Below are 13,810 nucleotides of genomic sequence, written 5' to 3' on the forward strand. Positions count from 1 at the left end.
GTGATATCAGCAATTAGAAGTATGTACACGAATAGTATACAATAAATTATAGATATTTATAAATAAGGAAAAGTAACTGAACATCAACTAAACTCATGTAAATTACAATAAATAAATAAAGTTACTTTTTGGGCAAGAAATAGTAGTAGCTGAAATGTTTATCACCATATGCACCTGTCTTTTCATAGATGAACCTAAATCTATCTTCTAACTAATGTCTTAAAGGCAATGAGTATAATTATGTTTATAAAAATCTCTTAAGCTTTAAGGTGAATGATTAGCACAAACTATAAAACAAAGGCAAAAAAGAAGCATTTATTCACTGTTCAGAAATATACATGTGCTTTAAAATATGTCTTTAAATTTTCAATAATAGGGTCATCTACATAGCCAGAAAAATAAGTATTCTAAGTACATTTACAAATTACACAAGCCATTTCAAAAATATTTTTAAGTGCACATATGCCCTCACAGAAAAGGCAAACTCTGAAACATCAAAAGCAAAGTGGATGAGGACACCTGAAGCTAGAAGAGTGGCCGTGTAATTGTTTTTCCATCAATTATTCCAATCCTGTTGCAAAAATTACTGCTACTCAGACAACAGAGTGCTTCTGCACAGATCTTTGATACAAAAGATGGGGTTTGGATTTCCTCACTGGGGAAAGATGATGCTGGGACTTCTGCAAGGAGCTAGGAATCTCAAAGTTTTTAGAAGGAAGTACGTGTAAGCTAGAAACACACACACACACACACACACACACACACACACACACACACAGAAGACCACTGGCATCTAAACCTTTTCTGGCTTGAACCCCACACTTGCATGTTCATGGGACAGGTACTGAGATGTCAGTCCCACAGCAAGCACAGGTGGCAGGGACAGCCCAGAGAGAACTATGGAACCAGAAAAATGAGTGGTATTTGATTCCTTTACTCTTCACAAAAGAATATGTAATTCATGCCACCTCCCCACTCTCAACTCCCTAGGATAGGTTCCAGCTGTCATGACAGTCAAAGAAAATGTAAGTGCTAAATTGAATTTTATACATTTTAAGTTGTGCAGGAGTCAACTGAATGTATTTGTACTTGAAAATGATCATAAATCTACAGTGTCCCTCAAAGATGTTATATAACTGAAAGGAAGAATCAAAAAGAAGGGGTAAAAGCAGTAATTGGATTTTAAAAAATCAAGTTTGTAAGACAGTGAGTTGAGATCAAGCAATGGTTTGGTTATATGAGTATAATTTGATTTAAGGTACACATTAACATATCTATAAACAAAGATCAAACCATGAAAACAGGGGAGGAAAAGCAATTATTGGAGTTACGAGGTATGACAAATAAATTCACAAACTTATTGAAACAATGTTGCTAAGCTATTTTTTTTTTATATATCAGAGGGATTATTCATTATGAATTTGTACCAACTGGACAAATAGTTAACCAAGTTTACTATTTGGAAGTGCTGAAAAGGCTGCGTGAACAAGTTAGACGACCTGAAATATTCACCAACAATTCATGGCTCTTGCATCACGATAATGCACCAGCTCACACAGCGCTGTCTGTGAGGGAGTTTTCAGACAGTAAACAAACAACTGTATTGGAACACCCTCCCTACTCACCTGATCGGGCCCCCAGTGACTGCTTTCTTCACCCAAAGATAAAGGAAATACTGAAAGGAAGACATTTTGATGACATTCAGGACATCAAGGGTAATACAATGATATCTCTGATGACCATTCCAGAAAAAGAGTTCCAAAATTGCTTTGAAGGGTGGACTAGGCACTGGCATCAGTGCATAGCTTCCCAAGGGGAGTATTTCGAAGGTGACCATAGTGATATTCAGCAATGTGGTATGTAGCACTTTTTCTAGGATGAGTTAGCGAACTTAATTGTCAGAACTCATATTTTTCTCATGTAATCTTAAGAAAGTTCCAGCCACTGAACTTTGAGTACTTTGGTCTCATTGGCAAGCTTTAACCTATCCCAGTCATAGGGCATTCAGTATCTCATTCATGGAATTTCTATAATGTTTCGGCTTCATATTACTTTCCTTCATGCTTGTGCTTGAGTACCCACTTTATTCTGCATGAATCAAAATATTCATTTTCTCTTTCTGTCTCTTACCTTCCACCCTCTCTTTGGCTCTTTCTGTTTAAAAATAAATGTTATTCCTTCATCTAGGATAATGATTTATTTTTCTAGAGTCCTAAAACTCACATTCTTTTTGGGTACTATCTTCATAAATGTCCCCTCCTGAATTAAATCGCATGTGCACAAATAACATTTACTATAAAAAAATCTCTAAATATTAAAGGAATGATAAGAGCTGACCTGTTTGGGGACATTATCTGAAGCCTGTGCTAAATAAACTAATGATTGATTGATTGATGATATTATATTTCTAATGTTTCTATCTAAAAGTTGTAGTCACGCTCAGTAAAAACAGAACAAGCACAGGCTAACACAGGTGAGACTGTAATGACTTTACCTGTGTTGTGTCCACTGACCACTAGGGTAATTCTTCGCAGGGAGGCTCACGCCTCTTACGGAACACTTCTACCAAGGTCAAGACAGCGCCAAGCAGACAAGGCACATGACAGAGCAATAATTGTCTCACTATCTGATGCTACACTTTCAGGTCACTCGATGCAGTACTACATCCTAAACAACAGAGTCCGACTCTGGTAATTTATTATTATTTCCTACGTTAGTGTCTTCTTATCATGGGGGGAAAAATCACATTTTTACATGATGAAATTCTACATATGTGAAAGGAAGTGCTGTAACTTGTTCTCAGAGATTATCATGCTAAGCAAAATGAGTCAGACAGAAAAAGTTGAGAACCATATGATTTCACTCATATGGGATATAAAAGTAAAAACAAAAATGAACAAGACCAGCAAACAAAGAAACCAAATCTCATAGACACAGACAACATTTTGGTGGTTACGACAAGGTTAGGGGGAAGGGGAGGTGATACAAGAGGGAAAAAGGGGATCAACTATAGGTGATTGAAAGAGAACTGACTGGGTGGTGAACACACAGTGCAATATATAAATGATGCATTATAGAAATGTACACTTGAAGCCAATATATAATTTTATTGACCAATGTCTCCCCAATAAATTTAATTAAAAAAAAGATTTAGCTAGTTCTATTACTCAAAAAGCTATGATTAGTAGTAAAAATTTGAGTTTCAAAGCACAATTTTGAAATTAATTTTAGTACTCAGATGACTGTTTATTGATGGTATCATGAATACATATATAAGACATCTGCATTTTACAGTATGGCTTTCCAAACTACTAATGGAAGAAATATTATTAATAAATTAAACACACACACACACACACACACACACACACACTTCAGAATATTCGACCATGAAACTTACAATGTAAGCAACTGTTTTACCAAATGAAAATTTTAAATACTTTTTTTTTCCCCTTCTAGAATTGAACTTTGGTGAGTTTGCAAAACTTGTCCAGCTTTATTTAAGATGCAAACTTTTCAACTCTTTATTTAAGTTCTTCTCAAGAAGAACAGGGCAGTGGAAATGTCTTCCCAACCATAGTAAAAGAAAAACAAGCACATGTTGAAGGAAAATAAAAAGCTAACCACACAGGTATATATTGAAGATAAGCTTGAATGAATCAACACACTTTGGAATCATGGACTCACTTTGCACTCCATGGGAGCGTATGATTTTCCAGGTCTCTGATGCCACTTCTTTGACATCCACTTGATAGTGATGGATGGGCACACCGCCATGGGAATCCGGCTTGCTGAAAGATATCTTGGCTGTGGTCTGTGACAGTTCTATGATCTTCACTCCATAGGGGCTGGATGGCACATCTACAAAAGAACAAAAAGAAAGGAAATATAACCCAGGTCATGTAGATGGCCATTATGAAGACTTATGGTATTCTGAGAATTAGAAATAAAGGAACATGGCTGCCTATACAATGAACATATTTGAGTCACCAAGCTTGCATAAACCACTGAATGATCTCGATAAATTACAAGACAAGACAGTATACACTAGTCAGTCTTTACTACCATAGCAAATAAATAGTAAAATATTTGATATCAAATTTCCTTTATTGAGGGGATGATTTTCCTTCTGCCCTTTCTAGACAATATAAGCATTTTGATTACATTCAAGGAAAACAAGCTTGTGAGAGAGAGGAATGAGATAGAATGCCAGTATAATTAAAAAAATAAGAAACAAAGTTTTTACTGAATCATTAGCAGAGATAATTATCTCTTGTGAAAATGTGAGATTTGTTTCCTTTTTGTTCATTAAAATTGTATTAATAATTTTGGGACACATGTTTAGAGAAAATGTCATTATGAACTAAATGAAACTGCAAACTATTTGTTTTAATTTTATTTATGTATTATTTAATGTTAATCAGTTGAGATATTTAAGTTTTAATCCCTGTATTTAAGAAACAACTATAGTCATTCTTATGTGTGTTTTTGTGTCAATCAATTGCTGACATTATTTCAAGCTCAATAAGGTATCTTGAATGGAAACTTATTTGCGTTTCTAGTATACAAACTTTATTTAAAAAATGATCTGAAATGCCAAAGAAGCAAAAGGAGAAAATAAGAGATTAAAAAAAGTCTCCATGAGGACATTAATGAAACTTCTACTCCAGAAACCTGATGAATTAGAAGCACATTAAACATTAAAGTATCTCTCTCAATCTCTGTCTGTTTCTCAATCTCTCTTTGTTTTCAGTATCACATTGGAAATATCACGACGCTTGGAAATTTACATAGGATTCAGAAATCAGTAGAAGGCTGAAACTTGGAAGGACAGAAATGGAAGAGTTAGGCAAGATCATTAGAGCAAAGATGTGTCATTAGAGACCAAGGCTAAGATCACCTACATCCTCATGCTCCCAATTTCTATGTACAGATGTGAAAGTTGCACAGTAAAGAAGACTGATAGGAAAATAAAAATGATTCATTTAAAATATGGTGTTGGAGGAGAGCTCTATGGATACCCTAGACTGCCAGAAAGATAAGCAAGTGGGTCCAAGAGCAAATTAAGCCTGAAACATCATTGGAGACAAAAATGACAAACCGAAGCTGTCCTACTTGGGGCATATCATGAGAAGGCAGAGTTTTTTGGAAAAGACAAGAATGCTGCGGTGAGGGGAAAGAAGGCATCAAGGAAAGAGGAAGCCTAAATATGAGATGGATTGACTCCATAAGAGAAGCATAGGCAGGAGTCCACAGGAGCCGAACGGGGCTACTGAGGACAGGACACTGTGGACGTCATTCATTGGTACAGTTGCCAGGAGTCAGAGATGACTTAGCCCATAAAACACATTATATTATATATACAAATAAATATGCTATTTTATCTCTGGAATTAACTTGACACACACACACACACACATACACACACACACATTTGATTGAAAATAATACAGTAAAATAAATTTCCTTTCAGACACAAACATTCATATAAAAGTTCAACGACTGTCAAAGGTGCCATAGTTGCTAGAGTTAAAAGAGAGCACCGATAAATCACATAAAAATATGCCTATATAAATGGTACTCGGCAAGGGCCAGAAGGCCAGGTTTATGGCCTTTGGATGTGAATGTTGTAAAGAAATGCAGCAGCGTACATTTCGGCTCTAATTAGTAACAGTGAATTATTTGCAGACCGCATGAAGTGCATGATGCTATAATACAGAGGTTGGGAAATAAACGTGTAGAACACGGATGCATTCCAAAGCCCTCTTGCTATTAAAACATTACCTGGACATACCAATTTCAGATTTTGAAAATCATCTATTTAAGCTGTCATACATAAACATTGTGATTTTCATGTTTCTTTAATCCCTAGGTTATAACTGTGGTTTATTTTTATCTAAAGTTTGCAGAAGAGGAAAGCACGTGCACACACACACACTGATTGTTTGTAATAAAACTGCCAATTCTTTACCCCTGAGTACCGCTCAATGCTGAGTGACTCTCTGACATCAGCTATGTCTAAGTTGTACTTCACAGCAATGATGATTTTCAGTTGGATGATACATTTCAAAATGAAAGGTACTAAGCAATGGGGGTGCGGCTGAGGAGAAAGTGTGATTCCTCTTGGGTTCCCTCCTTCCACCCTGGGGCATGTACATGGTCCTTGGTGTTTATCTGTCTGCAGAGGTGCACGCCGCTGGCTAAGCTGGGCATTCTGACCTGGTACACCTCCAGAAAATAAGAATATGCTCAGTCCTCAGGAAATATATGATGAGTTTATTTCAGCAATTAAAGATATACAAAAATATGGAACATGTCCAAGTGACTAGTGTCTGGAATATGTAAAACTATCGTTATCGAATTCTTCTCTTCACTCTCTCAACTGTTTTACCATTACATCCATCCTTGATTCTACCTTTCATATACATCATAATTAGTCACAAAGTTATTTTCATCTTTCCCATATCATCATTCTTGGATCCATCTCTCCTTCCTGTTCCCACTGTTAACTCCCAAGCCCAGACCCTGTCTGCCTCTGCCTGCAATGCCATTTGTGGCTCTAGGTTTCCTTGTCTATTGGACATCCCATCAAATTTCAATCCATATGATGTGTGAATGCAAAATCAATTTTCTAAAGCACCACTCTAATCACGTCACTTCCCTGAGTGGGGTATTCAGCAGCTTCCTCTTCTTTACAACATCAAACTTAGACTTTTCACTCTGGCTTTCAAGATCCTGAATTATCTAACCTCACTGGATGTATGCAAACAGATCATATTGTAAAAGACTATGAAACACAACCCAATGTTTCACACGGGGCTTGTAGTTATTAAATTCCATACACAATGCTCCTATCATTGTTAGCATACATTTCTAAACCTCTTCCTAGCACCTTCCATCTCAATAATTAATGAATGCCACCCACCACTGAATGAATAAATAGAACCATTGTGAAAACACATTCTCTTCATTGACTTTTTCTTTTCACCTCCACTAGTACCAGTATAGAGTTGGATGAACAGCCTGGACCTGTACCATCAGAATATAAGGCTCCAACGTCTAATCTTGCTCTTTTTGTCAACTGCAACATTGCAGGAGTCCCTTTATCTTTTCAGCCATCGGCATTTTTCTCTCTAAAGTGCAGATTAGAATAATATCTACCTCTAGGGTTTCTCTGAGTATCAAGAATTACAGAACACTTAAAACAGACCCGGAAATGCAGTAAGTGCTTAGTAAATGTTAGCTATTACAGTTTTTGCTAACCTCCCTGATACCATCCTCCTTCAATTACATAATTTTGTATCCATTGACATATATCAATATTTTAGTCAAATAGTAGGTAATAGATAATAATATTGAGGTTCAGCTTAGAAATGTATGTACATCATAGGAATACTGTCTGGAGTTGCATGACCCTGTACAAATTAAATTAATTGGGTATCAATTTCTTTACAAGCTAAATGGTGACAATAATACCGACATTAAAGTTGCTGTTGTGAGGTTAAGTTGATGGATGTAAAGCACTGGGCATTCACAAATATTTTTCTCACTTATTCTTCCTTTAAACAGGCTGTCAGTGTATAAATCACGTTGACAAACATTTTTGGCGTTTACACATATGCCTGAAGTTATAAGCTGATCAAAGTATTTATGTGAAAACATAAAAAAGTCTGCTTTGATGATTGTTTTAGCTTGTAAGAGGTAGAGCAACAATGGAAGAGGTTCCTCTTCTGACTTTAATTCTGATAAAATAAGTCTATAATTAAAGAGAAATTAAGTCAAGTGGAAATACAGGAAGCCCTATAAAAATGGAAAAGGGTAATAATTAGATATACACGTAGATGTCTGGAAACAGATTCAAAATAGTACATCAAACACTATATTCCTCTGTCTATAAAAAAAAAAAAAAATCCCAAAGTGAAGATACATGCTATAAAGCAAAATTCTGAAAATATATGCCCAGAGATAGGTAGGAGGCTACAAAAGGAAGGACGCTAATCAATATAACGGGGCAAGGAGGTCTTGGGTCGATACATTTCTGAATAACATTTCCAAAATGAAGATGAATCATGGAATCACAAAACAGCATTTCCTTAGGCGTCACAATACACTGGGAGCACAATGTGTTCAAGACAACAGCAACCAACTAAAAGTTGTGCACGTGTCTGTGTGCGTGAGTGTGTTTTAGCTCTCCACACTCTCTACCTCAAATGCATCCTCAGTTCCCAGCAAATAAATAGACCTCAATATCAAAAGTGAAAATAGACTCGATCAAGCAAGTCCACTCAGATTGTACCCTGTCATTGGATGGACCTATCCTGGACGTCTGCCCTCCTCTTTTCCAAAGCTACGTAAGTAACCCCTCTATCTTTAAATGGCATTTCTTTTACTTTTTCCTTCTCCAGACGTGGCATCATCAACTAGCTCTTCTCTTCCTTTTTCTTCCCTTTCAGATTTTTAGTCTTATTTTGTCTTTCTTATTATCATAAACTCTAACAAGCTCTCAAATGACAAATTTCCTTCAGTCCTACTCTCTTCACAGGCAACAAACTTTGCTTTTGTTTAACTGTCCCACTGTTTGAACAGATCATTCCTAATTTCTACCCCAATGACCTCTTTACTTCTGCGAATTTGGTTTCCTGAAATGCTGGGAAGCTGGCAACTAAGGTGTGGTTCAGAATCACTGACGCAGATGAGGACGCTGTATTGTTAAACTAAGATTAAACCTACCTTTAATGGAAGTATTGATACTTAAGTGAGTATTCTTTCAGAATGTTGTTTTCAACCCTATCCTGGACATTTTCTATTTTCACTCCACATCAATTTCTGTCATCTTAGCAATTCCCCTTTATCGTAAGGAGTTAAGTGCTAAAATATTCATTTTCCAGACACACTGGCTACTATGGTTGTAAGTGCCACAGAGGCACTTAGGATGTGATACACATGAAAGCAGTTTAGAATGCTGAGGAAATATGAATACCATTCCTACTTTTCTGAGAAAGTGCAAGTGGACAAGACCTGCAGATGTGAATGATGGCAGCAGCTCCACAGCACAGTCACATAGGTTTTGCTACTAGGTGGCTACGATGTTAATAGAGAGGAAGCTTGGCAGCAGGTATCCCTGACCTCGAGTCAGCAGCTGCAGTTTTGACCTTGGACATCACTGTGGTATTTTGGGACCTTGAAGTCAGAAGACTAGTGGCTGTCTCTTGACTTCCCTTTTCTCTGCCTTTACAGTGCTTTTATAATGACCCAACACTCTATATTAAATTACTTGCGACTTGTTTTCTTCATTAGTCTCCATTGGTAAATGTCTTAAGTATTAAAAGACTTGTCACATAAAGGATTGAACTTCCTAGATTTGGCAAGACCCTAATACAGAGTGTCATTATCAACTTCACGCATCTCAGGGACGATGCTGAGATGGGTTCCATCTACTTTTGCTTTGAGTGGCCACCTTATTTGCTATAAGATATTATATATATTTTTCCTGTGTCAATTGTGAGCGTAATCTAACAATCTAACATTATAGCCAATCTGCAACATATCTCAAACTCTATATATTCATTCTCATTTCATTACCCATCTTGTTTTTTCCAATTGCCAAATTCAAATAATTATTCTATTAATCTTTGCACAACATTTGATCACATATGTTTAATATGCTATCCTCAATTATTTTAAATTTTATTGGTTCAAATAATTTAAACTCTATCAATTAAATTACCCAGTACTCTGTCCTTGATTATATTTTACCTTTATTATTCTCCATTGAAGTACTCATTTATTTCTGAGGTATCAATGGGAATTATTTCCTCAAACATACTCACATCTTGACTGTTATTGCAAGTCATGGATTACCACATCCCCTTATTAACTGGACATATCAACTATGATTCATAAGCAAATCATATAAAACACACTGATACTTTATATATCCAATAATTCCTCTAAATCTACTATGAGCCAAACAATTTTCTATGTTCTAAAGTAAACATGAGTCAACAATCACTCCTCTTATGGAAGTTATATTCTAATTATATAAAAGTAATTATAATACATAAATTATTTATTATAAATAATGTAGTCAAAAATAATTCAGGGAAGAAAGACAGTTTAGGTGGAATTGGGAGATTGGGAGTGTTGCAATTGTAAATTGGGAGGACGAGAATATCTCTGACCAACAAAGTAGTATTTGACCCAGAACTTAAAGGAGAGAAAAAAAAAAAGACTCATATGAAAATGCTAGGGAGAGAAAATAGTCGGTACAAAGTTGAGCTGTGCTGTGGGTGTTTAAAGAAGGGGGGCAATCTGTGGAGAGCAGCATGACCAAGGTAGGGGAAAAGAGACGGAGTTCAGTGAAAGCCAGTGGGTGCAGGGTGGGGGGGAACCCTGTGAAGCCTGACAGGCCTTTATAATCAGTATGGCTTCATCTCTGAACCAAACAGTAGGCCACTAGAATGCTGTGGGCAGAAGATTATTATGCTTTAATTGTTGTTTTAAGAATAAGAAGTCCTTTTCATTTTTTATTTAAATTACATGCTAGGGGGGCTTAAGCCAAAGCAGAAAGACCAGTTTAGGAATTTATGCAACAATCCATATTAAAATCAAACCAAAACAAAACAAAAACAGAAACAACTGGAATATAGATCTTCATTTAATGAGGACAATGATGCTCTGGAAATAGCTTTCTGGTAGAGTCAACAGGACTTGTTAAGGAGTTGAGTCTGAGTAAACCAGTAGATTCAAGTATGACCGAGTTACTTGACCTGAACAACTGGAAAGAGACAGGTGCCACTTACTGATATAGGAAAGAATGCCAAAAGAAGATATGTAAAGGTGACTATAGGAGATAATATTCGATACCTAGACCTCGGAACATTTGTATTGCTTACAGAACATCTAAATAGAGAGAGAAGTAAGCAGTAGGATATAAAGCATAGCATTCAGGAAAAAAAGATCAAAGCTGAAGATATATTTTGAAGTTCTTAGAGTATAGGTGGTACTTAAATCCATAAGAATTTAAAAGAATACCAGGGGTGTGAGTGTATACAAAACAAACAAAAAAAGAGATTCAAAAACTGAGGCACAATGGTTTTTAAAAAGTCAGAGAGATGTGGAGCAACTAGCAAAAGCAACCAAGAAGTAGGTTCAATGAGGTAAGAGGAAAACAAGACAAACACAGTGACTTGCTGGGTAATTTAGGGGCTATGGAGATGATTCAAGGGAAATAAGTAATCAGCTGTGTAATATTCTGTTGCTAAATCAACAATTATGAGCTTTGAGAATTGAACACTGGATTAAGCATGAGAAGTTCAATTGTAGATGCCTCGACGATAACAGGTTTTACAAAGCAGTGGCGGTAACTGCAATAGTTAGTGACAGAATGAGAAGAAAGAAATTAGATACAGTAAATATAGTCAGTTCTTTTGCGAAGAATATTTACTAAAGGAGGTAAGGGGGTAGAGAAATGATGCAATAACCAGAAGAATTTATAAGGTCAAGATGATTTTTTAAAATTATTTTACAATGTAGCAAGAAACAAAAAATAAAACAAACAAAAAAACACAAAACTTTTAAAAACGTAACTTTTACATTGATACTCACTCATGCCAAAAGACATGCAACCTATTTACATGGATTGGAGTGTTATAATTTCTATGGATCGATGAGAGTATCTATATATTTTCAAAAAATAATATTTGACCAAGGACTTAAAGTAGAAAAAAAATCATATGAAAATACTAGGGAAAGAAAAGAGTGAATACAAAGATGAGATATGCTTTGAGTGTTTAAAGAGGGGGATGGGGTAATCTGTGGAGAGAGCCCCGTTCTGAAACAGTGGAGGTTGTTTCAGAATATTGAGCTTACATTTATATATTTTGGGCTGTTTAGAGAAACATGAAAATTGGCTAAGTTGAAATCAATCTCTACAATGTTACCAAGGTAGCTAGCTGTTCATGACAAACTGATCATGTTTCTTTATAACTGAAAACTCCACACTTCCCTTGCTGTATACATGATATAACAGAATGTAGAAATGATGAAATGTTTTTAAGGAGATCTATAATTTGAATTTTCACTACGTTTCTAGTCATATCACCACCACTAATCGCTTCAGCACAATATTGCCCTCCAGCCCTGCAAAAAATGCCTGACTTCTTTATCACCCACTTTTTTTTCACAGCATGGCACTTTTGTACAGTTACACTGATTCTTTCCAACTCTCCTTTTCGTCTTCACTGGACCTGTTTCTACCATTTTTTCAGACTCAACTCAAAAATTGATACCTGTTTGAAACTTTCCCCAAGAACTCCAATCGGAATTCCATTGTGTGTCCCCAGACATTTGATTCACACTTCTATTGCAACCCTTTTCTTTTGTAGTCTTACTTGTAAAGATCAGGTGCCATATATTATTCCTCTTCAGATTTCCAAGATCTAGAACACTGCCTGGCACCTACTAGAAACTTATTATGTTTCTATAGAATGCATGATAACAGATTATTAGGAATTGATGAAATAATGGATTCCCTAAAAATAATATGTAGCTTTCTAATTTCTTTTTTTTTTTTTCTCCCAGAGGAGCACAGGAATTAGAGAATTAAGGCGATGCCATAGTTTTCGAAGACACACAAAAGTTTGTCTCATAGTTTCTGAAAAAGGAAGCAGACATAAACTTTTCCAAACTAGATAATAAAATGAATCATGTAAAAGAAAGCTGGCTTTATATTCAGTTGAAGAAAGTGCATTTCCAAACGCACTGAGTTTAACCTGCTTTCAAATTTAATGGAACAAAGGTCTGGATAAAATGCAGTCTGGATACAAGACAAGTAGATGGAGTAAAATTCCATGTCTACAGACTTCTGTTCAATTGACCCAGCTTAACCTGCGAGCAGGTCTGTATTCTCAAAACTGACTTGTATAGGCTTATCCATGACTTAGGTGAAAATACAGATGACTGCTTCGTGATATTTGTGAATTAAATCAATCTTGGAAAGAGAGCTAAAACATTAGAGTTGACAGGGTCTTAGTAGGTTAAAAAGATGAGCCAAAACTGACAAGATGAGATTAAATGGGCTAAATACAGAGTCCTGAACCGAGGTTAAAAAAAAAAGAAAAGAAAAAAAATCAATGGCGATGCACATAGCGCAGGAGACCTCACCAGCAGTTTTTATGAAAAACATGTAAGACAAGACACCAGAAGAAAAAAAAAAAAGTGGCAAAATTAATTGGGATTTTGTACTCTTTAATTGATATATTGTATCCAACGTAAGTGAGGTCATTATCACATCACCCACTTTTACTATTCATTGGTCTACAATGTCTAGATCCATGCATCAGCAAACTGACTTCTTTCCAAAAGCAAAGTGACCCAGATGAACTATAAATTGGCCATAGTAGCTAACATTGTTGAGTACATGCCACGTGCTGGTACTCTGAATGCACTTCCTAACTTTGTCCTGACAGCAGTCTTACCTGGTGGATCTTGAACAGCTGCTATGGAGCGCTTAAATCCCAGTCAGACAGGCGGCCTCGGTGCGGGATGTGTGGCCTGCTGACAGCTTATAGCAGTCCCTCCCTTAACACTGACCAGGAGAAGGTGATTTCATCAGAAAAGTGTGCTAGCTAAAGCAGCAAAGGTTGGGATCACCATATTTAGGTGCAATATGAAGAGTTGACAGGTAAAAGTTGAATATAACAATAATGAAGTTAGGAAAGTTAATAAAATTATGAATGGCTTCATTTGGTGAAGTTTAAAAGTTAGAGTAAAAGTCTTTGAAGAAAGTCTTTCTAAAAATACACATGTA

At 36.1% G+C, this 13,810-nt stretch overlaps 1 protein-coding gene across 2 annotated transcripts in view; it reads right to left on the bottom strand.

The window, feature by feature from the left end:
- The window catches only part of NCAM2 (neural cell adhesion molecule 2), a 446,058-nt gene that overhangs the window by 70,975 nt on the left and 361,273 nt on the right, over positions 1–13,810 (bottom strand). For both annotated transcript variants that reach the window (XM_088794499.1, XM_088794500.1), the window contains exon 12: positions 3,688–3,861. In XM_088794499.1, the coding sequence (XP_088650625.1) occupies positions 3,688–3,861 (174 nt within the window). The remainder of the gene's footprint in view (positions 1–3,687; positions 3,862–13,810) is intronic.

This window comes from Rhinolophus sinicus, chromosome 17 (assembly GCF_057876585.1).
Source record: "Rhinolophus sinicus isolate RSI-liver-muscle chromosome 17, RSI-T2T, whole genome shotgun sequence".
In the NCBI taxonomy this organism is placed as follows: Eukaryota; Metazoa; Chordata; class Mammalia; order Chiroptera; family Rhinolophidae; genus Rhinolophus; species Rhinolophus sinicus.